Source organism: Drosophila novamexicana, unplaced genomic scaffold, assembly GCF_003285875.2.
Source record: "Drosophila novamexicana strain 15010-1031.04,08,12 unplaced genomic scaffold, DnovRS2.1 tig00004549-arrow-arrow-pilon, whole genome shotgun sequence".
NCBI classification, from domain to species: Eukaryota; Metazoa; Arthropoda; class Insecta; order Diptera; family Drosophilidae; genus Drosophila; species Drosophila novamexicana.
Window position 1 is genome coordinate 1,609,302 of NW_020825047.1, and position 27,146 is coordinate 1,636,447.

A 27,146-nucleotide genomic window follows, 5' to 3' on the forward strand; every position below is an offset into this window, starting at 1 on the left:
TTTAATGATTGTGTATAGCAATGAAAACAAATCATCATTTATTTAGTAGTGTAAATTAGTGAGGAAATAATCGCCCGCCCACCTGGTTGACTGACTGTTACGAAGTTTACCAATCAATAAGAACAAAACCTTTAGCCTTGATTATCTCTATATATATCCAGTTTGTATCTTTATTTAATTCGCTTGCATCTAAGGGGAACCATATTTACCAATATGTTGTCTAAGCCAGTTAGGTTTTTGATGGTTCCGGCAAATAATTACAGTTACGAGGCAAAAATCCATGTAGCACGCGTGTTACCATAAACGATTATTGGCACTAATAACGTCTTCAATAGCTGAAATCAAACCTCCAGAAAGCCAAAAGGTATGCCCTTGCACATTTTCTGCAGCTAAAACTACACATTTTTTGTAGTTTTCCTGAAAGAATTGATCAATATTTAAACAAATTTAGATATTATATTAACACGTTGAAGCATGTTATATTATGAACCACATTTTCATGAGAAGAGCCACCAATTGGCAGATTCCCATTTTCTTGTGGCCGTAGGCCCAACACTTTGGAATTTTGTATAATCAAGTAACTTTTGTATTTAATTTTGGTCTTTTGTAAAAACTTTAGAGCTTAAAGATGAGATTCAAAAGTGGTTATATACCAAATATCCAGACTGAAATCCAATTTTCTTGGATAACGTCATTGAGTAATAATTAGACAGAGAGGTCTATTGGATCAAAAGCTCTTTTTCAAAATAGTTTATGCAAGATACTGGGGTTGCGATCACAAATTGCTCCTTCTGCAGTTGCCCATATTTTAAAGAAATCTTTATAACATAAAACACAATAAATTCAGTTCTATCCTATTTCGGTTTGGGGCCATCATATGATCTAAACTTCTCAACTATTTTAGCTCATTGTTTTTGTTTCTAAGCCTATATTTCGCAAAGACACAATGTCATGGGTTCTCCTTCTCCACCTTCAGCCTTCAACTTGCAAGCAGCCCTGCAAATTTTTATAATTTTCTTTCTCAAAATAACCAAAGACCACTAACCTTTTTATATAACAATTTTTATTCGATGTCAGAGAAAAATAATACTTCATATGACGTCACATCATAAGGCTTATTGTGTGCGATCATTGCGTACAGTAAATTATGAAATTTTTCATTAAATTAATTACTATAAAAGAACCTATAAATATTTTATTTAAGTGTAAATAAAAAAGGTAGGAATATATACTAGGCAAGACACAAGAAATACAATTTTTTGAAATGTGACGGACGTTATAATTTGTTGTTGTTGTTGTTGACGCGCTGTGCTGCGATTGCTTCCTACGATTAATTTTTTTTTAACATTATTATTAATTTTATTCAAAATCTGCCCTCTTTTTGGCAATGATAAATGAGCTTGTTTTTTTATGTTTGATTTTGCGTTTGCAGACCAACCTAATGTACCTTGCTTAATTTCTCCTTCTATTCATTACTCAATGTATATTTATATTTTATTCTTTAGTACCCTAGCTCAATGCCTGACCCATTGTCCTAGGGCCAGCGTAAAGTAACGAGTTTTTGACACGTTAAACGCAGTTAGTCAGGACGGCAACCGGCGAGCTTTTGCTGAAAGCTCAGCAAATGCAACGAGCTTACAATGCATGAAGTTGCGAGAGCTTTAGAAGGGATGAAAAGCGCTCAGGGAAGTCCTCAATTAGCCCTTTAGCTTATTATGAACTGTCTTAGATATATGCGACGAATTTTGGCCTGAGCGGTTCGTGTCTTGTAGCGGTGAGGGGGTGGGCGGGAAGGGGGGGGGGATAATATATTGTTTATTGAAAATTGAAACAAATTGAAATGAACGACGCAAGAGGGGAGTGCGGGCTGTGGCTGGCGTTGAGAACAGAGTCGACTAGAGTAGATGCGGCACATTTGCTTCTGTTTATGGCAAATGTTTATGTACGTATCGGATTATTTGTTTGTTTTGCTTGGAAGTTAGATGACTAAAGTCGTAGCAACTGCTTTTCGAGGGGGGAAACGACCACAATGGAATCAAGAAAAATGCCTTGAATTCAGTTTCAAGTCAATGAGCAGCGACAGCTGACTGCGCGATCAGGCTATAAAGAAAAAACTTCGCTCTTGCTGTCCCAAACAAACTGGCCAACTTATGGTATTGCCTTGAACCCGCCGCCTTTGTGGAGGTAACCAGCAGCTACAAGCCACTGCAGCAACTGCTAACGATGGACAAGGAACAGCAGTTGGCTGGTCAGGAGATCTCGAAGATCATCAGGCAGGCGGCCCTTGAACATGAGTCGAAGAAGCAGCAATGGTTTCTGGACGCTCAGCATAAAATAGATCAGTTTAGCAGAGTCAAAAAAGAAACTTCTGATGGTGTGCCCAAATAAAGCAGTGGCTCAAATACACAATACTTTTTGAGAGTTATTTAAAATTTAAAATATATATAAAATATATAGAAAAAGAAATTGTTGCTAGTTCAGTTCACAGTTCGAACCGCTTCATCGCCTTCTGTGCCTAGTTCGAACCCTTGCTCGTCCCAGTTGTTCCCTATATAAAATGGGAAATTTTTTATTATAATTTACAATTTATCTATATTTTGTGGTAAGCTTAGCTTAATTTGAAATAATATCGTCTAGAAATGACAATAATACAAATTCTGTAATTTTCAGAATTAACTTTAAAAAATAAGAAAATTGCTTATTCTCGAAAATGGTTTATTTTATTTCTTCCTTTTTATACCCTGAACCCATTAAATCTGGGTATAAGGGTATATTGTATTTGTGCAAAATCCAAATGTATCTAATAGACCCCATAAAGTATATATATTCGTGATCAGCATCAATAGCCTAGTCGATCTACCCATGTCCGTCTGTCTGTCCGTCCCTCCGTCCCTCCGTATGTATGAACGCAAGGATCTCAGAACCTATAAGAGCCAGATTCTTGAAATTTTAGATGTAGATGCTCCTAGGGTCTGCGCAGATCGAGTTTGTCTCCGATAATCGATAACTTACTCCGCTTCCAAGCAATCATTAAAAATCAATATCGATATCCTGTTTTTTGGGCAATTTTGGTAAATAATAAGAGTTAAAGTCACCAAACTTGACATATAGCTTATAAAATAGAATATATATATTTGATGTTGGAAAAAGAGGGTTCCGGGTATCCCCTAGTAGGGAGCTCCCGACTAATTCGGGTTTTGTTTAGGTTTGTCTTTTTCAAGGTTCGTTTAATGGAGTAGGAAATATATTTTCTGACCTCAAGCTGGTTGATCAAAACAGAGCATGCTTTGATTTATATGTGGCATTACCTATTAGTCCTTTAGTCTTGAATTTGTTAAACTTTTTACAATGTTTTACTGTGAAGTTGACCTGTCGGAGCCACCAGCTGCCAATGTGGTGATTGATGACACCAAAAGGCAACCCCCAAAAGAGCAAAGTGATCAAGAACTCGCTGGACTAGAGATTGATCGTATTATAAAAGAGGCTTATGAGGAGCACGAGGATTTTATCTATGAGCGCGGCATAGCAGAGCTTGCTAGACGGGAAATCATAATAGCCCGGACATATCCACCATATTCCAATAATATAAATACCCTGCAGGCTGAATACAACGAGGAAGTTAAATATTTAAAGCAACTGCTTCCCGAGGAGGACCTAGACTGGCTGGAAGATTTCTCTTTCTGACTGGACATAGTTTAAAAAGGTAAAAAGGCAGACACAAGAACGCCAAGGTTATTTCATGAATTCCTGATGAAATCCAATAAAGGAGATTGGCATGTTAAAGCTCAAGAGCATAATATGTCAAAAGTTTGAAATCAAGCTCTCAAAATCTAATTGGACACAAAACAATAAATACTTAAACATCATAAGAGAATATCTATTTTCGCGGTATCGAAGACTAAATACCCTTGCAGAGATATGCTTAGCTAATATTTTAGAAGGAAAACTTACACCACTAGTTACTATAGGAGCTCTTAATTGATAAACTTTGTAAAACAAAATGTTTTCGATGGATTGATCCTAAAAGACTGCAATATGATCTAGAGATTCGATTGTGTCGTCTTTGGCAGGTGTACTGCCTGCGACAAAGAACATGGATTTTACCTTCGTTTTCAGCCATGGTTGTTCCTAGGGTATAACAAAAAAAAAAAAAAAAAAAACAGGCTGGTAAATTCCTAAAAGATTTTTATATGACGTATAAACCGTTGTTCTATATGTATCCCATGTTGCAATTGTCATAATTTATGCAGCGATTTGTTCCTTTTTGAAACTTTAATTAAGTTGAACTTATCTTTGCGTTACACATGAGACCAAAACCACTTTCTTCGTCTCTTTCTTGCGCTCTCTCGAAAATGTGCTCAAATATGCAAATGAATGTGATGCTGGACACTTCAAATGCGGCTTTACGCCCACACTTACACGCACAAGCACACACACATACACACACACGTACGCACCTTTGGGAACATGCATTTCGGTCATGTTTACAATGTCAGCTAGGATAACATGCAGACACACACACATACACATATATGGCGCTCATTGCAGTTAAAGCTTTAGGAGAGAGATGGCCTTAGCAATGCCAGCAAATTAGGGCAGAGCACAAACAGCTGTTCCTCGCTCAATGAGAAAGAGAGAGAGTACGGGTGTGTGAGAGACAGCGCACGCATGCAACGCCCACACACACACACACACACACACACACAGCTGACTGAGAGAGCCTGCATGAGCTTTTAACGAGTCGCTCAACGCTCGTTAGATACCTGGTACAGTGACGAGTGGGCGTGGGTGTGTATATGTATGTGTGGGTGTGTGTTATATGTAAACAAAGCGCGCGCTCGACTGCTACTGCATTGCAAAACGACTGCTCTGCGGCCGAGAGACCCACTTCGTGTAACGGCTTTCAATTTCGTTCAACCTGTGCCGACGACAACTGCGACCTCGGCTTCGCTTTCAATTTCGTGTTCGTAACTCTTTGCTGGCCGTTGGACGGCTCAGTCGTGTTTTTGTTGTAGCACCTCGCGCGTGTCTCGCTGTCGTCGTCGTTGTCGCCGCGGCGTCAGGACCAGCAGCAGTAGGACTAAGCACAAGAAGTGTTGTTCCGAGGCTGGTTCCGTTTTCTCGCCTGCCGCGCCGCGTTGCCCAACAACAGAATACTCAAAAAATATTTAAATAGCAATAATAAATTTCTACATTTTTTCTACTCGTACGCAATGATAAAAACAAACATATTAAACGAATTACAAGCTGTTCAATTCAGTGCAATTCCAAGTGCAATTCGCCAATCCGCAATTCAGTTTTAATGCCTTAGAATATAGTTTTGTGTATCAAATAAATAATATTAAACAAACAACAACATCGCCTTACAACAACAACAACAAAGCTAGTTATTAATTCGTGTGGCTGCCTATGCAAGTCCTGTGAATAATAGTGCTTCAATTGCAGTGCAAATGTATGGCAAGCCCGAATACACATACAAATTAATATATTTTATTTTGACAACAAAAACAACAGCGAATGCCTGCAATTTTGTCAAAAACATGGTAAAATGTCATTCTGTCCTCCGGGTCAATGACAACTGTAAAAAACAACAATCAAAGACATTTAATCAATAAAAATACAATTATATATTTTATTAATATATATAGTTATTAAGAAATATGAAAAAATGATTTTCATGTGTCCATTTTAAATCAATTACAAAAGTTCCACAAATTTATAGTGTTTATTTTATGCATTTATTATGAAAATAATAATTTGTGATATGTATAAATCAAATATAAAGATATAAAATAAATATTTATCACATATAAATAATTAATACATAAATATAAAAAAACATAAATATGAAAGAATTTATCACATATATTTTATATAAATAATTAAGTTATAACAGATTCACTAAAGAATTCCAATTACAAGTAAAATAACTAATAACAATATTAAATTAAATCGAATCTTATTACAATTAGGCAATTAAAAAGTCTTCAGTTAAAAAAATAAATAAAATTCTTGATAAGATATTAAGGCTTCTAGCTAAAAATATAAATGTAAAAATATTTATAAACGCAAAAGACGTATAAATAATAATAAAAAATGCCTAGGGGGATATTATAAATTTACACAGAATTAAATTTAAAAAAAAATAAAATAAAATAATCTTGAACATAAATTAATTAAAGTGTTAATACTTATTTATAACATAATATAATCATCAATACATTATGAATATAACGATATAAGAATGATATCTTTGTTTAAACTGGAGGTCTGAATTTGCTAAACTAGCGTGACGCAAAAAAGCTAAAGGCATTTCAATGTTTTTAACCGAAACCCAGCCTATAAAGAATTTTATTTTAGTTTATTTTAGAAATATGTTTCAAACCAAAGTTCGAAAAGTATAGGGTTTTAAATGCCCTTTTGAGGCAGATAAATCTAAAAGTATTTAAATAAGCATTATAAATGTTTATAAATTGATTAATAAACCAAAATTTCAAACAAATTTGAAAATAAATTTAAATAACATTGCAAATTCAAATATGATTCAATAAAATCTATTTAATAACCTTATTTATTCTGTTAATCTAAATAAAATGTAAACATAAATTAAAATTAAATAAATTATAAAGGCAATATTAAAAAATATTAAAAAATAACAGCTTGCATGCAAAATAACAATTAATAAATAAATCTAATAAGCAACTGGATTTGGAAACGTGCAAAGCAAAGGCAAATGTATATTAGAAAGGACATGTTTTATATAAATGCGATGGCGGCTAACGCTGCCGCATGTCAACAGAAAAAAACAATAACAATAACCACAACAGCCAGCAACCAACGAAGAACAACAAAAACAAAAGTTCACAACAAGACAGCGTGAAAAATGATAATGACAGCCGCAACTGTGGCAGCCACAGGCCAATGCGAAAAGTGATTATATATATATTTCATGTGTATAGATCTATATACGAGATGTCAGTTGGGCCTACAACAAGTTAATTACCCACACAAAAGAGCGTGAATAACATTCTTGCATCGATTTTACTTTTTTTCTCTGCATTAATTGCAAATTATAACTAGCTCAACCCGCACATTGCGTATACGTAATATGAAATGCCACCCGCCATTTACAAGCAATTACGCTAATTTCAGTCACTTAATTAGAAGGTGCGGAGGGAAGGGGGGGGAGGGGGTGATAAAAATAAAGAAATTGGAAAACAACAAATGCAAATGCTAAATTTTGTTTGGCCATAAGTTTTCTCTATATTTTCACGCGAAGGTTCTGTTGCAGAATTTGTTGAGACAACTTTGTTCAGGCTCTTGTTGTTTGTGTCAGCACATGTTTTTCGACCCCTGCTACTCACGATTATGTTTTTAAGTGTTGAGCAGAGCATAGGTCGAGTGGGGGTATGTGTAAGGTGTGTGTGACACCAACTTGACTTACCTTTGGCCTTTTTGGCAGCGTGGCAACCTTTAAGCACGTGTAGCTGCATTTTCAAACACTGCGAAAATGATATAATGCCATGGAAATATAATTTGAGTAAGCGAGTTATTGCATAAGTCCTTGAAAATTAATATGAGAATGCCCGATATAAATGGTTTGGAGGTATGGTAATATTTAAATTTGAAATTTTAAGTTTGAAAATTTAAAGTTTTCTTGTTTTACCAGTGCTTTAAAAATATTATGAAACAGACAGTTGATTGAGTCAGTGTTATCGATAGTTTTTATAATCGATGAAACAAATTAATTCAATTCCTTATTTACCCATGGATAGATTATTTGTGTAAGATTGGGTATTACAAAAAATATTCGAAAATATATTTAACCCGTTCATTTGAAATTGTTTTTTTTTTTTTTTTTTTTTTTATTTGAAGAGAACAAGTAATTATTACAACAATTTCAGGTATAATGAAAACTTATTTAATGACTGTGATCATTTTGTATTTTGCTGATAGCCTCTTCAGTGGGTGTCAGCGAATAATTCTTTTAGCATGTGTTTCGCGTTTTTCTTCATTATGCATTGTACGGTATCCGCAAACGTTTTGCAAGAGGCGCTTCAAGTTAAAATCGGAAAAAATTGATCATACTTTTGCAGAGTATTTAATTAGATAAATATAAGCGAACATATCCGTACTTAGATTGATTCTTATGTATGTCAATTGACCTTGATGCACATTTTTGCAGTATCAAAGTTTTTCAGGCGGGAACCCTTGGTCAGTCGTCCTTCACGGCGTAATTTGTTGGCAGATGTTTTGATTCTCTGCTCATTTCGTGCTTGCGAATCATTTTTCAAAATTCAGTTTTAGCCACATGGCCGAGCAGCCAAAAGTGCAAAGTAGCCAACAATAATAATCAAATTAAACTCATGTGTGAGTGGGCTAAATATCTAGCTGGACAGGACTCGAGTGCGGGCGTGGCATTGTGTGGGGCCAACAGATCAACGCGCCGGCTGCGACAACGAACGTGGTCATAATTCAAATTATGCGCCAACTAACTACTTACTGTTATTAGTTATATCTTTGCGGGTGGGCACAGCTACAATCCGGAGCGATGCAAGCAAACATTAAAAAACTGGCATGGGTTGGTGTATGTGTGCGTGCGTGTGGGAAGAATACTTGTCGCTCTCTCTTAAGTTTATGCTCATGTTGTTGATTACAGATGCTGCTGCGAGCAGTTGACTTATACTCTAACACAGAGTATTATGAATTTGTCACGAATCGCAGAAGTGATTTTTGTCAAATTTTTCAGTTTTTGAAGGTTACTAATTATTTCAAAAATCTGTAAAAATAGAAATATATCAAATATAGGTTTCTTTACAAAACTCATCAGAGTAAATAAAGTAGGGTATGTTTGCGAGGTGCATACACTACGCGTCATCAGATTAGCGCCCCCTTTACATTCTTAGTAATTGTTCCATTTTGTCAAAACCATTTGAACTATCAACTCAAAATTTGTTGTCCATTTGACTCTTATACTTCATTAAATAAAAAACAATGGCTCTTCTAACAATCATGATAATATTTTAATTAATTTTTTTTACAAAAAAAAACGTAAAGAAAATTTGGTCATCAGGATAGCGCCCCCTGTGATAATTATATTTTTTCAAAATCTATGATGAACGATAGTGGTTGTTATTACTTATATTTTATTTATAAACATTTTAAAACTAATTTAGTAATGTGTTGTCCCGCCTTTGTTGACAATCACATCGTAAATTCGATTGGGAATTGACTCATAGAGTTGCTCAATATACTGTAAGGATATGGTGGACCAAGCGTGTTTGATGCCTTTGATTAGCTCTGATTTTGTTTTATATTGTTTTTCCGGACTCGTATACTTTTCGAGCCATCCATCCCTAAAAGTTCTCGATGACATTTAGGTCCGGCGAGGAGGAGGCCACTCAAGGACTTCAACTTTTTGGCTCTGAATCCAAGTTTTAACTGATCGGGCAGTATGAATTGGGGCATTATGGTGCTGGAAATGCCATTTCATATCCCGAAATACATTTTGAAAGTGGCGGAAAGCAAGTGTATAGCGCAATGGTACGGATCAGTGTAAGACAGACACGCATGCATATGTATCTTTATTGCGTAGAGCAGTGAAAGTCGTATGAGCTCGCGATTTAAATTATCTGTGCTCTCTCAGTTGCGATTGTATTAGTCTGTGCGCGTCTTCCTTGTAGATCGCTCGTGTGCTCCGTACACGTATCTGCACAAATTCTTTTTTTTTTTGGAAACCATCAGATAGAAAAGCATTTGTTACCAAGTTTTATTTAAATATAAAACGCTGTACGATATTATCGTGCCAGAACAAAGATTATATTAAAGCTTTTTAAAAATTATGCTCTTTATGTCTAAGACTCACAGACTTGGCATTCGATCAACTTTAGCTACCGCTAAAAAGGGTATTTGAATTTCGTTGAATATGAAAGTTTTTCTTTTTCTGCTTGCTCAACTATCCGCCGTTGACATTTTGTTTTCAGCATTCGCTCTGACGGTTTGGCTTCCTTCACTCTTCATCCTATCTTTCTTAATTTTTTTTCTTTTTCGAGGCTTTTTTGTGGCAGGAGCCTGTCTGAGCTGCAGGTGCTGCATTTAAAATGAAATATGGCAGACATTTTTTCGGCTCAGATAAATGTGACGCAGTTTGTTTGCCTTTTACGTTTCTGCCGGCTAACTTATTAGATTTAGCCATTTCACGTTTCCATATATCGCTTTCTGCTTTCAACTATTTGTGCCATTGGATTTGACAGATGGATTTTTGTTTTTTTTCTGGGCATGCTAATTATATTTGGCATTGCAAAAGGCTGCCCAATAAAAAGGTTAGAGGTTAAGTTCAAATAAAAACGAGAATGAAAGGCTATCTTCGGCACGCCGAAGATCTAATACCCTTGCAGACCCATCCTTTTCATAATGCTTATAGTGCTTTGCCCGTATCTAAGAAGCACAGGGTAAATAGTTAATGCGGAGTTTGATCAAGATATCTTGATAAACAAAAAAGGTTTTTAATCAAAAACCAAGTTTTCGACTGATCGTTCCTATGGCGCATATCTATGATATACATAGTAGTCCGATGTTAATAAGATTTTGCAAAAATGAAGGTAGCATAGTGAAATCTTTAAATGCCGTGTTTAATCAAAATATCGTGAATGACAAAAAAGTTTTCCATACAATGAGCTGCGTGCAACAAAAAGAGGGTCTCCTGCAAAGTTTCATAAAGATAACTTTAAAACTGAGAGACTAGTTCGCATAGAAACAGACAGACGGATAGACGGATATGGCTATGTCGACTCGGCTGATCAAGAACATATATACTTTATGGGGTCGGAGATGTCTCCTTCTATGCGTTACACATTTCACGACAAAATTTTACAAATTGTTATTTCTTTTTTAACATATTTATATGTTGATAGTTTCATAACACAACTCATATAAATTTATTAATTTAAAATTAGTTATATGCAAGTGAAAAGTGCTCGAAGAGTAGCTCTTTCTCTACTGACTACTGTTCTCAAGTAGTTCGCTCTCTTTCTTTATGTCTCTCCCTCTCGCTTTCCCTCTTGCTCTGTTTATCCATAAAGGCAATTAGCTTAAATCACAGGCACTGGCAGCCAATCAGGCAATGTGCAGCACTTAAAAACTTTGTACAACTTGAAATGCAATGGAGCCCGGCACACAAATGCCCTCGCTCTGCCCCCGCCCAGGATCTGGCTGCCAATGTTAAGATTCTCGCAATGGGGTCATAAAAAGCTATGCGCCGTAACAAGTTGGCAGCTCTCAACTAGGTTTACAGCCCCAGTTAGTTGATTTTACGCTTCTTCTTGTTTTTTTTTTTTTTTGCATATGAGAAATAAAAAAAGTGGCTTTTAGCTGCAAATGTAAATTTGTAGCGGCTCGTTAGATTTGAAAGCTGGCATATTTATCAGGTTTTGCATTTTGTCTGTGGAGATTTTAATCTCGGCTCGGATTGGGACATCTACTCAACCCCAATCCCACATCCCTTAGGCAAACAAAAAGATTATTTGTATTTGGCAAATTTACGCTTATCGACATTGGATCCGTAAGCGGAGGGTTGGCAAATGTTTTTTAATGAATCAGCGTCAGTTTTAGTCACAATCTTAGACTCAGTCAGCATATTGGCCTTCCTTCATTCCGTATTCGGGTTGTTTATGGCCTCAGCTTGTGCGGAGATGTGCAGAGATAGGCCTGTCATTTATTAACTTGAATTTGCACTTAAGTCCCTGGCTCTCAACAAAAGGGTTGGAGACGTTGTGGCCTAAGACAAAAGCAGTAAACATTTAAAACTGAATAACTGCTAGCGAATGTAAAGGCAATGTACTCCAATTTATGTAAAAAAAATGCTTTTGTAACAAACCAGTGAAGCTCTGTACAGAGAAACTTACGGTGCAAGGTATTTCCATAGACTTAGTTTGCGGCAAGATGTTAATATTATTATAAGAAAGTATGTTTACTTTATGAAATTGGCTCTATGAAAGGAACAGTCCCAACCATTGCTTATTATCGTACTTTTTATTTGACAATCTTCTCCGCATTTGCGTTAAAGAGATTTTACTATAGCTTCTCAAGAAAAGTTGTTAAATGCCAACTAAATGACTAAGCACCTAATTTGCAGAGCGTAGACTCTAAGCTACGGCTAAGCGTTGCTTTTGTCAATATGGAACCAAAAAACCCTCCTTCCCTCAACCCTTGGCTTTTGCGAAACGCCTTGCGTTTGCTTTAACTTTTAAGTGTTGCTTTGTTTTCATTGCCCCGCACAAGCCTTACCAGGGGCAGGGCCCTTTCCTTTTCAAACGTTGTTTGTAGCCTACTTGTAAGCGCAGCCCATACACACTCAAGCTGTTGACACTGTGTGTGAGTGTGTGTGTGTGTATGGCAGCTGTTGTTGTGTGCCAGGAAGCAAGCACGCTACGCTTGTACTTAAAGGTTCTTTTCTTTCATGTATACCCTGTAGGCATTAAAATGCCAGAAGAAGGTTGCATAAAGCTGTGCATATATTACAATTCTTTAAATATCAGTTTTTCACCCATTTTCGGCTTTATAAAATCACTTATTTATTTTATTCAGGTTGTAGAGCTTTAAAAAATTTGGCATATGTGTTCTTTTTGCCCGATAAAAGTTGGAGTTAATATCCTCCCTGTTGAAAAAAAACGGTGTAGTTTTAAGTTCAACTGGGTATTTCTTAGCTTGTGTCTTATTTCCAATTCTCCTTCTCAATTGGAGGCTGGAGCCTCAGGCTTAAGTGTGTGTCGTGCCCTCCAACCTTGTCAGGGTCATTTTTTTTCACATGTTTTATTTTTATTTTATTTAATTTTATTCTTTTTTTCTTGAACTTGTTCATTTGCATACGCAATGCTTTTGTGTTTTATCTTATGCATTTTGCATTTGTCGCTTGCATTTAAAATATGCAAATTCTGTGTTTTTATAAAGTAAAAAATAATTAAAAAATGTTGCACGTGACGCAAATGCAAATGAAAATGCGGCATCTGCCTCTCCGCATTCGACCTATTCCCTCCCTCACAAACGGTTAGCCATGTCGCTGGCTTATCCCAAAAATGAACAGGCATATGGCGTGGTTGGTCTTCAACTAATTGGGTTATGTGCTCCCTCGAGACTTATGTGGGTGGCATGGCGTGGACAGTGCCATGCGGCATGTGGCAGCCTGCACTCATCTGTCAACCTATTGCCAATGACGCCGATAGCACTTAAATCACACTTCATTTGCACTCTCTGACACACACACTCACACACAAATCTCGAAATCAGCATAAACAATAACCACAACAAGCGCACTCATTGATACAAATCGCATACATCTGCAGCTACCTTTTTGAGGTCGAGTCTTAGATTCAAGTATTTCGTCTGAAGAGATGTCTGGTCCATGGGCTTGCATTATTCAAGAGCTGACAAATTGAGTAGAGGGCTGCTTATGTGCTATCATATTTGATGGTTGGCAAATGATTTCTTCAAGGCGACATATGTCAAGTAAAATGTAAATTTTGTATTTTCTTCTATGTGAATTATAATCAATAATTTATATTAATTATGAAAATATTTTTAATTAATAAACGTTTGCCTTGAAATTATAGTAAGATTATCAAAGGCATTTTAACCTGACACTCAAAGCAAAGATAGTATATTTTAAAATTTATACGTGTTATTATTATAATAAATATTATTATTTGTTTTATTATTATTATTATTATTATTATTATTATTATTATTATTATTATTATTATTATTATTATAATTATTATAATTATTATTATTATTATTATTATTATTATTATTATTATTATTATTATTATTATTATTATTATTATTATCGCCTTTATAATTTCCAATTTTCTTTTAATATTTGTACGTAATACAATTTACATTTTAATTGCATTATATTTTATCTTAATTTTTGTAAACTTTTCTATTTTTTATATAATTTTTATTTTTCTTAAATATTTTACAAAGGTCCTTGGCAATTAAAATCGTACTCATCATTTTTATTTAACGTACAATGGGACGCGGACTGTCAGATAAATTGTGTAAGTTCAATAAGTTTTGTTTCAATTTTTTGTTTCAAGATATATTTTTATACTTTGGAAAACATTATGAAAATTTTAAAACATTAGTTTACATTTGGATGTAATACAACATCTTGTGCGAAGAAAACATCTGAAGACTCCGAGTAGAATACTCTGTAATGCTTGCGGCTTTTGCAAGACATACTTAGTTAGTTTAATTAGGGTACCACAGATTTCAGGCTTAGGGTATACAAATATAAAAAAAACGAATTTAGATAATGACAATATTAATATGTTTGAATGCTTAGGCAACAAGCATGCACTCGATAAAAAAAAACTAAACCGTCAAGGCAACCAGATTCAATAAATATTTTTAAAAAGGGCTTCTAAAAACGCAGATGTTTTATTTAAATCAACGACGATTCACAAGCTTCAACAAACCCAAAAACAAATCCTATATCCAATTGGCTTTGCTTGGTTCCGATTGATGCATAAATACATTTGTATGTGTGACCTATATGTGTATTTACCTGTATCTTGTTTTGATCGGAGCTGCTTGGTGGCAGCGGTAGGTAGGAAGGGTTGGGTCAACATGCACAGAAAAGCGTCAACAAGATAGAATTTCCCATTTTCCATTTGCCATTTAACATTTGCATAACGCGTTGCTTTTCTGATTTTCACCTGGCTGCCTTGCTGACTTTGACTGGCAGTTAGCATTGTCAATGTGTTGATGGTTGCATTGGAGGGAGATGTTCGGGTACGGACACAGGACACGCTGTGTAGTAGATAAAAATGACATTGACGTGGCTCAGTTTTTTTGTTGCTCGTCGTATTTACACAGCAATTTATTTGTATAGTTAAGGATTGTTCTTTACCTCGTCTGAACACCTGTCTGTCCCTGTGTACACGTTGTGGCACTATCATGTCGCATGCCACTTAAGGGGTGGTTTTGGGCAGCAGTAAAGCTTAACTAGCTGCCACTGATTTGGAGGACATTCAATCAACAAGTTTTGTTCGCTATTAATTACGCTGAATATCACCATGAAAATGCACCTACAAGTAGAGCTTGACTCTGGGGTCCAAGACGTTAAGGGTAACCGAAGAAAAACAATCAAATGCCAAGTGTGTCAATGTGTCAATCATTTTTATGCTGACCCGTGTGCGAGGCCTGAGCCGGCCCATTGTATTTCTTTTACCTCCTTCCCAAATACGGTTATGCATAATACTTTATCTGCCACTTCTTTCAATTCGATTGTGTTTTGCCTTTGGGTCATGCCTGTCTAAACAAAACTAACCTCATTTTTTATTGGTCAACAAAGCGAAGGCTCCAACAAAACTGACCTCAATACACAAAGCAAAATAAATTGCGAAATTTTTTTCTGAATGCAAAAGGATGCAAAATAAATTCCGAGTCCGTTTCAGACACCCACACAACAAAGAGGTCAGCACAATTGCCGAAAGGCAGGGGGCTACGGATCCGAAGTCAAGTGCAAATGTTTTGCAGTTGAAAGAGAATAAAAAAACCTGTGCAGGCGGGCATAGAGCATGTACTTTATGGCCGTTGGACAATCATTTGTATACATAAAGGACTTTCCATTATAACTGTGTGCCATTTGCATTTATTCTTCTTATATAATCGATTATAGAAGCAAATGGAGTAAAGATAGGAATAGGTTACGCGAAAGTATTATCGGGGAAGTTCTTGACAAATTAAACAAAGAATTTTAAATTAAATATAATTTTGCCATATATATATTTATATTTTAAGCAGCACTCGAAATTGTAGCTTATTGCGATCTACTGTGACTGCAACTGTAACTGTGACTGGGCCATAAGAGCACTGCAATTGTATTTCAGTTTGCAAATAGCGAAGCCAGCTGGCCCATGTTGGGGCGCCAAATGTAGCCATTAGGGCAGCACATAAAAGGCAATAAACACAGTCGCTTCATGGCGTTCTTTATGCCATTTTGCAGTGAGCCCAATGTGCGCTTAAACTGGCTTCAAATGGACAACATGCCGCCTTCTGGGGGCGTGGCGCAGCCGGGGAGAGAGCATGGAACTGGGGACAGCGACTGGGGCCATTTTACTCGCGCCACCAGTGACTGTTCTTGTTTCGTTGTGTTTTAATTTATGTGTGTCTTTTTGTTGTTGCCGCTGTTGTGGTTGTTGCTTTTATGTGATATTTGCCTGGGCTGCCTGTTGCCTCTAGCCTATGGGTCCATGCTGGCCATGGCATAGGTGCTTTGTCTTAATCTGACGCCCATTCAACGCAACATTCCAACATTCTAGGAGCCTTAACGACTTCAATTAAACAGAAGTGATGGCAAATGATATTATGTATACGCCATATGGCCCATACTGTAATCAATATTTCGATATTGTGTGTGGAAAAATCACTTTTAAATTGAGTGCTTGCTTTTGGAAATAGTTTTACCGGGTATTTTATATTATTTACCTCATGGGAAAAGAAAATATATTTTCACAATAGCGTTTGTTAGACCCATAAATATTTGACAAAGTAAAAAGTATTTGCCAAGAAAATATACCACTGAACAAATATTAGGGAAATATGGCCGATAATATTAACAAAAAACTCCGTTTTTGGTGTAAAGATTTGGGGAAAATAATTGCTGCACAATTTGTATGAAAATGACCTTTACTCTAACTATTTTATAAAGCAGGAATATTTTGTAAAAATTTATTTGATGAAACCCTAAAATACAACTAACTTTATTCAAAGTTTCAGAAACTATTGTTGAGCTGGCATATGGCAATTATTCTTCTACGCTCAGTGTCAGTGGCATGCGAAAGCCGAACAAAATTGAAAGGCTTTGCTGTAGGATGAGCCAAAACTACGAGCTATTCATGCCAGACGGTTAGTCGGTTGCTTGGCTAACACTTTAATTAAAAATGTGCCGAAATTTGAAATGAAAATTGAAAAATTATGAATGACAGCAGCCGTCGAATTGCAATATGCGCCCTTTGCCAACTAACTGACTGCCTCAAGTATTGACGACGACGACGACGACGGAGGAAAAAAAAATTGAAAAACTCGAACAGAAACGGAAGTAGACAGCCAGCCAAGCGACTGAAATAGGGGCCGACATCGGCAGCGGATAAACTGACGCGGTGCAGATAGATGCTTATTAAGGCAGCGGCAATAATAACACCAGCAGCGAGTTGCGTTTTGCCACTTGCTCCACTTACATAAGAAATCAAACGGCTTCTTGCCAAAAATACCAAAATGGCCCTCAAAGTGGGTGGCGCTTGGGGGAAGCCCCAGCAAACAGTTTGCTATCAAATTGATATGTTTTCTTGCACATGTAGTGCGTGCCAGCAACGAAAAAAAAAATGAAATGCCCATAATAAATGGCAATGATATAATAATAATAACAGTATAAAAAGAAAAAATAAACGTTTAACGTTACGATAATCAATAACATTTCCGTTTCTGGCTGGTTATAAACATTTCCGGCTTACTATATCAAAAAGCCAGCACATATACATATGCCTGACAGTCTTTCAATTCAATAGCGTTTGGGTGTATATGTGTGTGTCTTTTCTATTGACAAATTTGCATGGCAATGACTTTGAAATTGTGTTGTACTAAATTCTGAAAATTTTCATCGCCCTCGAGTGCTGTCAATGTGAACTCAATATGTGTCTATCTATTCAGCAGTAAACGAATATTGAATAAAAGACAGGTAGACAGAGAATGTATGGAAACAGTCAGAGGGGAAGTCAATAAATAATAATAAATTTGTGGGTTTTGCATACTGTTTTTAAGGCTTATCATTCAATTAGTAAAACAGCGTGTACTCACATAAATAATAATATAAGAAAAACAAAGTATTCTGTTTTGTTTTGTTTCCTGAATAAGCCAATATCGATAATTTTTAAGAACTTACATATAATATTTTTTAGAGTTTTAATGAAATCTGAATCAAAAGTTGACAGTAGAAATTAAAACATGTATTCCGTTGCGCAGTTATTCAGTATTTTTAACCAACTTGTCAGTGATTAGACCTAAAAGGTATTGACCAAAGAGTTCAAAAAGTTCAGCTGGAACGAGGAGGCATATATGACCTCTCTTTAACTAATGGCAAACATAATTATCCTTGGCACTACAGCCAAAAATCAAACAACAGTCGCTCAAAGTGCACGCTTAATTAGCAATCATATGGCAACTTTTTGAGCCGCCGTCTCAATGGGACGCTATGTGTGATATGTGCAACATTTTATGGCGCACAGCATGTCGGAACAAACAGAAGGCTGGCCACGCCACAAAAGTCAACTGAAAATAAATTTAAACTTTAATTTCAATCTCAACAAGCGCACATCAATGCGAAAGCCGACGCAGCCAAATGCCGAGGCTGCTGCTGCATAGACAGCTTTACGTGCCACAGCTGCCACTTGTGTGTGTGTGTGTACGTGGGCGTGTGCGTGCTTTGGCGGTAGGCAATGGAAGGTCCCTGCCCGGGTGATGTCTGCTCGCATGTGTGCGCATGCATATTGCACAGTCGGGCAAACTGACGAATAAATTGCTTAATCGGATATTTTCCAAAAATCATAAACTCTTATAAAACGCTAAATTAATCTTAAATGTTGCTCAACTTTTTAAAGGGAAGTTTCAGCTTAAATTTTTTAATACTTCTTGAATATTATATTTATATATATATATATAAATATATATATCAAGCATCATCATTTTATAGCTACCGCCACCTCCCCGCTACCACCACATAGCTACAAATCAAATAAATAAACCAATTTGAACACCCACAATTAAAAGCACAATTTTATTGCACAATAGGATCTTCTGTTGAAAATTTCATCAAGATTGGTTAAGAAACACAAAAGTTATTAATGAAAGCGTGTTTTGGCTGGCCATGTATTTGCGGCAGCTGCATACATACGTACACCCACAATCACATTCATAAGCATCTTTATTGAATTCTGTCAAATGCATTGCAATTGCGATTGTATTGTTTTCTGTGCTGTGTGTATGTATTGGTATTTTAAAAAATTTTATTTTATAAAGTATGAGTAGTTGGTATGGCTTTTGAGTAGAGACGGTGGCAAATAGTGTGTATGTTACGAGCTTGAGTCCTATTGAGGGAACTGTTTATACCCTGAACCAATTAAAAATGGGTATAAGGGTATATTGTATTTGTGCGAAATCCAAATGTATGTAACAGGTAGAAGGAAGCATCTCCGACCCCATAAAGTATATATATTCTTGATCAGCATCAATAGCCGAGTCGATCTAGCCATTTCCGTCTGTCTGTCCGTTCGTCCGTCCGTATGTATGAACGCAAGCATCTCAGAACCTATAAGAGCTACACACTTGAAATTTTAGATGTAGGTGTTCCTAGTGCCTGTGCATATCGAGTTTGTTTCCGATAATCGATAACTTAATCTGTTTCCAAGCAATCGATATCGATATCCTGTTTTTTGGGCAATTTTGGTAAATAATAAGAGCTAGAGTCACCAAATTTGACATATAACTTCTAAAATAGAATATATATATGAATTTAATGTTGGAAGAAGAGGGTTCAGGGTATCCCCTAGTCGGGAACTCCCGACTAGAACCTCTTACTTGTTTTTTTTTTAATTTATGTTTACTTCTGCTAAAGCATAGTGCGAGCTGCTCTAATGAAACTTTTTAAAAAGGTAAATTTCTCAAAAGCGCCAAATAAAATGTGAGGAGTTCGCCAACGGTTTTGATAACCCTTCATAAATATAATTAATACTCAATTTATTTAAATTCAAGAAAATCAGGCATTCTAAATTTCAAAAATTTTTAAAAACCTCCGAGAATAAGGAATTTATTGGAACGCCACATGTTTGTGGCTTGTATGTGCGGGGCTGTTGGGGGCCTCTGTGTGGATGTTAGATATTCATGTACCATGAATGAATAAAGCAAAATCGCTTGGGCTGCTTTCTACCTTTTGCTGACTGGCTGGCTGACTGCTACTTTGGCAGTCGCATAACGTATACGTATCTTTGTCTGACTCGAAACGGGCAGCCGTCTTGATATAATGTCTCCTGTGGCCAGTCGGTTCGCTCGATTTGCGTAACTATGCACAAGTTGACTCATTCGTTTGTTTGTGTGTGTGTGTGGGTGTGTGGGTATGTATGTATTTATGTGCATTGCGTGTAGGTGTGCTGTTTACAGTGTGGGGCTCTTTTAACTATAATGGCACACACGTCTGACTAAAACAGCATCAGAGTGTAATTAGCCAGCCTGCATAATTAAGCCTCATGTTGTTTTCTTTTTGCTGGCTTTTTTGTTGGGCAGAACGACGGCCCGACCACGCCTTTTGTGAGCCCTGAATTGTTATTAGTTTGCAATTGTATTGATTTTTGGTCCACCCTCCACCACTTGCGACTATGGAATGACATTTTGTAGCATTAATTGCTGTCATCTAAATTCATATTACTCGTGGCCTACTTTAATTTGTGGTCAACACGCGAAAAATACGTAATTTAAAACAATTGCCAGCGCATTCTAAGCAGCACTTTTATAAATAATTTATGGCTTATACATTTATTAATAGTGCAAATTTTTTCGTGTAGTTTCTCTTTCTTAAAATAAGATCATTGATTAAAGTTAGAAGTAACAAGATTGGAATGAATGTTTAATTCCTACATACCAAATATCATTAGTTTCGCTTGGGAGCTATAAAAAAGATTTCACGGATCTTTTTGAAGGATTAAATACTAACTTTTTCAACGAATATTTATTGGGAAAACGGATTTTTTTTAAATATGATATTGTATTCAGGTTGTTTTTTAAAGACCAATAGAATATTTGTTGGGACAAGTATTCGGTGTTCTGCTTAAAAAGAAATATAATGCTGCCCTTTAGTAGAAAGTTAAGAAGATGAACCACACGCACAGTTTGGGATAGCTATAATTTTTCGCACCTGGGCAACTGGCATAGTTGTATAGGAAACTTGGCCGTAATGCTCGTCATCGGTTCGAGCTAAAGCCGTCGCATTTATTGTAGGGGCGTTGCCGTCGGTCTGAGTTTTAATTAGCCTTGAGTGCGTGTGTTGCGCCAAAAGGCATCAACAAATTGTTATATAATCCACACGCCTAAAAAGCGTTTTTAGGACCTAAACATTGTCGTCACTTAGCCAGCATTTACAGTTGGCCAATTTACGCAACACAGGGAAAACGTTGAAAAGGCCGAGAAGACGTGTTTCTTGCTTTTGGATTATAAGGATATTTAAGCGTTTATTATGACCCTGAATGTTGTCGAATGTTGTACAGGCCGGGCCCCGTCATGGCAAATGTTAAGGTTAGCGGACTTACAGAGGCCATATCTGAAACCAAAACGTTTTTAATTCGCGTGTTTACGACAAAATTGCATGTGGCTCGCGTTAAGGCAAAAAGCAAACAGCCAGAAACAACGTGGAAATCTAGTGTAATGAAAATATTTTCGAAAACAAAAAAAATATCTGCAGTAACATTTACACAAATGAACAATGTTAAACAAGCAAATAGTGTACTCGACCAGGAATTGTTCTGTACACATTTGCGCAAAATATACTCGTTATAAGTTATATTCAAGCACCTCTTGCTAATTTCGTCTGTGGGTATATACAAAAAATCATATTTTTGTACTTTTTAGTTTATGAGAGAGTAGGGTAAAGTAGCAAAAAATGTGAAATATTTTTGTTTGAGAACCAACAATAAAAAAATGTACTTCTTAATGATGTTCTCAAGTATCCTAGTAGAAAAGTCGATAAACATTAGAATATTTTTGTAAATGCCAAATATAAATATCTAATTAGCATCAAAGATTATTTCCAAGTTCGGCTCGTAGATCAGATAATGCTCCTTCTAGTCGAAAATGCCGACAATTCTGTGTGTTACATAACATTTCGCAACTGTCATACGAAAAGAGAGTAATGAACATAGTTGCAATCATGGCACAGAAAGCACAATACCCCATTAACATAGTAGTTAACATAGTTTTACTGTACTACGATGCTAGGTAACTATTATAATCTACTCGTCACTTCTTCGTCAACATGTGGCGCATAGTTGCACTTTCGTGCTCGAACTAGACATTTTCAACAGAACTCGGAATTTAAAATTTTTACTGCACATAAATGTGTTCGTCTAAAGTTTTTCTTGAATATTTTTTTTATTTTTCGCTGCGAAATGATTTCTCCTTTTTGCTTTTCAAGCGTTCAACTTTAAGGATAACTTGAAGGTTTCAAAGTGAAAGTCAAAAAATAAAAGTTTGCACATTTTATTGTTTGATGAGTTTTGAATAGTGTGCGGCCAAAGGGTGTGGCGATTGTGAAAATTGTTTTCAATAGTTTTCTTTTTTCGCTCTTTCCTCTCTCTACTTTTTACTTTTCACCAAATCATCCATAACGAGTTGTGAAAGTGATTAATGATAGATGAGTTCAACATTTTGATACATTGAATAGAGAGAAAAATAGCTTATCTAGAATGTGTTATGAAAAGTATTAATGTTCTTTGTCCCGCCGCGAGCTGTAGGAATTTTATTTAATAGTTAGGCGCAACTTTTCATATTGAAATATTAAAAGATCACATAAAACAAATTCCCGATGCTATATAAACTATTATAGATTATTCTCATATTAACTCGCATTAATAGCCATAACAATCTGCACTTGTTGAAAACGTAGGTTGACCTCCGATACCTATAATATTGATAATAACATATATTCATTTTGTCAATCTTAATAAGTAATTTTTTATTTGACCAACTGCCGCTTGATTAGTGACTACAAAAACATAAATTGTTTACGTACATACTTCTCCTTATATTTAAACTTTTGAAACTTTACTTATCTTCAGAGTCATTGAATATTTATTATATTCTATATTAAATATAACTTGTATGGGGCATGCCAATGAGAACTTTGCAGTAACGATGTTTAAGTTTAAGATCTTTCATGATAACTAAACTGAAAAATCTTTATTATTACACAATCTATACCTTACATACACATTTTAAAAGACACTTTGCAGCCTAGCAAATAGTTTATAAAATTGTAACATTAAAAATGTGCGTCTACCATATATTCATATTATTTGAAGTATTGTTATAATCGCTTATCGTCATGTTCCTGGCAGCAAATCCGTCTTTATATATAAGTTAAGAATAAAATCGTCTAGTCGAAATCTACAGAAATGTGCAACGCCAGATATATCAAAATACATAATACTGCAACTTATCTTATTTCAATTGAAAGAACAACAACAAATGTGTTGAAAATGTAGTCAAGTTGAGACGAACTAAGGATTATCAAGCGTTGTGTGTGTGCATGTGTATTTAAACTTGTTAAACAAAATAAAATTATATAAAAACAAAATAGGAAAATTACATAAAACGGGCTTTAGGACGCTTCCATGCTAAGCTCAAGTTAAGAGCAGCTGCAAAACAAAAAACAAAAAAACTACAGAAAAGAACTCAATTTAAAATATTATATTTAATTGTGTACATGTCCTGTGTGTATGTGTGTGTTTTTAGACATTAAACGCTTTTTGTACTCTAATGGACACTAGTTAGACAACTAGCAAACAAATATATGAAACATATAAGCAAAGTACATTTTATATAAATATAATCCAGGCAGCTTTTAGCCAAACCTATTTAAAATAAAAACAAATTAAATATTAACTCAATTATTTGTATCATACGGCCCGAGTGAAGAACAGTTGAAACAAAGGATACACACAGACAATACGCCCTGAAAAGTATGCAATTCGATTGTGAGCAGAGCACATTTTTGAAATGTTTATAAGCAGAGAGTCGTAAAATCTATTTGTAGAAAACCAAAGCCCAAAAAAAAAAAAAACGAAACATATTTTTTAAATAGACACCAAGCGATAACAAATTTTTTGACATATATATATATACATATATTTTTTGATAATCCAACAACAAGAACAACAACAAAGCAAAATGCACAAAAACGTATTCCCTAACCTACGTTAAGTCAATGATTTTTTTTATTTTTGTTAGGTTGAAGCATAGTTTATATATATTTAACGATTGTTATACCAAATGAAATATTTACTTTTGATGGTTTCAATGAGGTTTATTTTAAACGATTTTTATATGTCACTCGGTTGAAGCTTAAACAAGTAATCCAAAGTACAATCATTTTTGTCAAAACAGACACAAGACAAAACATAATTAATAACTACTACACAAAAAGACCTAAATGAAACAAATAATTGGCTAGACATAATGAATTGCACAACATTTTAAAGGAGAGTCACAGCAAATTGGGCACATTTACAGGGACAGACAGTAACAAACACAAAAACAAAAAATATAAACAAAAAACATAAACAAAAATACTTTTGCTAAAAATTTTAACTTTTATTTTACCACACGCTTAATATAAGCAAATTAAAAGTGCTGCAGATTAAGATTATTTTTGATTCAAGTGTGGTTAGAGTCGCTGTAAGTGAGGTTAAAATTGCGTAAATTGAGGTTAGTTTTTCAAGAAGTGAGGATGGATCTGATTACTGCCGTTAGAATAGGTTGAACTTAACCTGCTTAAATGCTTAAAGTGAGGTTCGAGTTGATAAACTACTAAAAGTAAAGTTGAGAGAAAGCTTAATACAAAAAGAATTGATATTACAACTCAATATTAACGGTCATATTTTAAAAAGAAAAATTATAATTGACAGAAGTGAGATTTGACTACCTAAAAAGTGGTGTTACTCAGTGAGCTTAGAACTGGCTGGCAAATTTCGGTTATAATTGCCAAGTGAGGGTTAAAGTAATGCATATTGAGATTATAACTGCTTAATAATTGCGCAAATTGATGTTAGAAAAGTAGAGATCGAGTTCAAACCGAATGTTATTTAGGCGTAAATTATAGTAAACAACTAGAGCTACATCTAAGCGCATCAAACAAAATGTATGCAGCTGCTGGCGGCGCATCGCTGGCCTCGCGCCAGGCGCGTCAACGCCAGCGACAGCAGAAGAAGAACCAACAGCTACAAGCGAAACTACATCCACCGAAACCAGCTGGCATTGGTGTTGGGCTCGGCGCTGCCGATGGTGGCGCCTCGACTCCAACACGCAGCCAGTCGCGGCAATTCCATCAGCTGCCCACAAATTATTTGCGGGCACCGCAGCCGCAGGGACGCAAACTGAGTGCCACCTACACGCAGTCCCGATCGCTGCTGCCCATCGAGGAGGCCGGCGATACGCAGTCGGTGTTGCAGCTGCGCATGCACTCGCACACTCATGGGCATGGTCACGCCCATGGCCTGCACGGGCATGGCCATAGTCATCTGCATCATGGTCTCGGCCCTCCAGTGCAGACGCCCTATCAACAGTTTGCCTCATCACATGGACGTGTCTCACCGAAACTCGTGCACCGGCACAGCGGCAGCAGCGCTGGTTTCCACCCAGCAGCAGCAGCGGCGGCGGCAGGAGCAGCGGGTGGAGGGCAGCTACATAAATCGGCAACGGCAACGCTGCCCTTGGTATCGCAAATGGAGGCAACGCCACCAACGACACCCGCGTTGCCATCGGCTGCGGTCGGCGTTAAAACGACAGCGGCGTCGTTGGAGACAGACGCCACGCCCATGTCGGCAGCAGCGCCAACAGCACTGGGCATGGCTATGGCTAGCACATCCGCAGCGGCGGCAGCGGCGGCGGCCGCCGAGGCTGAAGCTCATTTGGAGCTGGCCGGCGCGGAGGCCATGTTTGTACCCCACCATGATGCGATCATTGTAACGCCGGCCACGCCCATGGCCTCGCCGGGTCACGCAGCAGCTGTGAAGCTGCGACGCGCCGACGACGACGAGGAGCCGCACGATTCAGCCGAACGTCAGCCCCTAACCGCCACGGATGCCTACGACGAGGATGATCCCATGCAACCGCCCAGCGGTCCGCTAGAACGCAAGTGCAGCGTTTATCGCATGCGCCGCAGCGATGCATTTGAGCAGAGCGACGCCGGCGTCACCAGCGGCCTCAAGCGTCAGCTGCGCGAACTGCAATTCCAACAGCCGCAATACGTGCCGCTTGTCAGCGATGAGCCGCAGCTTCTCTTCAAAGGTCTGGGAAATGGACGCAAGTTTCAGATTTGCGCCTACTGCGAGGAGGGCATCTGCGTCTGTGAGCACATCGAGGTAAATTCAGCAGTTTCTAAAGCCAAAGTCAATTTTAAGACTGCCTAGTTGTGTCTCTTTTCTTTTATTTTTGTATGTACATGTGTGTATGTGTGTGTGTCGTATGTTCTTAAGTGTAAATCTAAACTAATTTAATCGTGCATGTTCTGTATTCTAAATGTCAGCTGTGTATCTCTGCGAAGGCTTCAAGAAGTTGGCATGCCCCAGTGTATACAAAACTATATTAAATTTCAAGTGATCAGAGTTCTATAATATAATACAACATTATCAGATTACTTTATCATACTGATTGCAATTTGAATTAGGAAACTTACTCAAGACTTAATATCACACAGTGAGACAATTACATCGAAATATATTTACAAAACGATTTCTTTTCCAAACATACTTTTTTTCTACTTTAAAATATTCATAATTTATTTTTATTACTAGTTGATAAAAGATAAAATATGCTGAATTTTATTTTTAAATATAAATATATAAGCTCTTAATTTTCAGTTAGCGATTTTTTCTCTCATCTACAATGAGTATGATTATATCCAAATACTTATGTCTAAATTATTCTCAGACCTGTTGTTGTTCTATTTATTTAATAAGTGTGTCTTACAAACTCCAAGAGCTTATTAAATTTGAATAGAAAAACTGGTATGCTCAATAGCTTCAATTGACCCACTCTCAAAAGGAGAACAACGTTTAGCCCTTCATTTCGTATGGTTCTTGCAACTTTTACCATAGCTAACCTTATTTTGCAGCGATGCCATAACTGACTAGAATAATAACACCAACAGCAAATGGGAAGCGCATAATATGCCTTTGTATCGGCCTGATAATGCGACGCCCCGAAAAAGCTTGGCAAACTCTTCAATAGGGCCGCCCACGTCGCTCCACGCCCCTAAGTAGATGCAGCTGCTGCCAAATGTTGTGTAAAAGGCAAAAAGCAACTCAAAATGTATGCCATAAAAC

The 27,146-nt window shown here is 36.6% G+C and overlaps 1 protein-coding gene across 1 annotated transcript in view; it reads left to right on the forward strand.

Annotated features, from left to right (window-relative positions):
• The first annotated feature begins 24,959 nt into the window (after nt 1-24,959).
• The window catches only part of LOC115769235 (mucin-5AC), a 29,101-nt gene continuing 26,914 nt past the window's right edge, over nt 24,960-27,146 (forward strand). The window contains exon 1 of the mRNA XM_030713948.1: nt 24,960-26,183. Within this exon, the coding sequence (XP_030569808.1) occupies nt 24,960-26,183 (1,224 nt within the window). The remainder of the gene's footprint in view (nt 26,184-27,146) is intronic.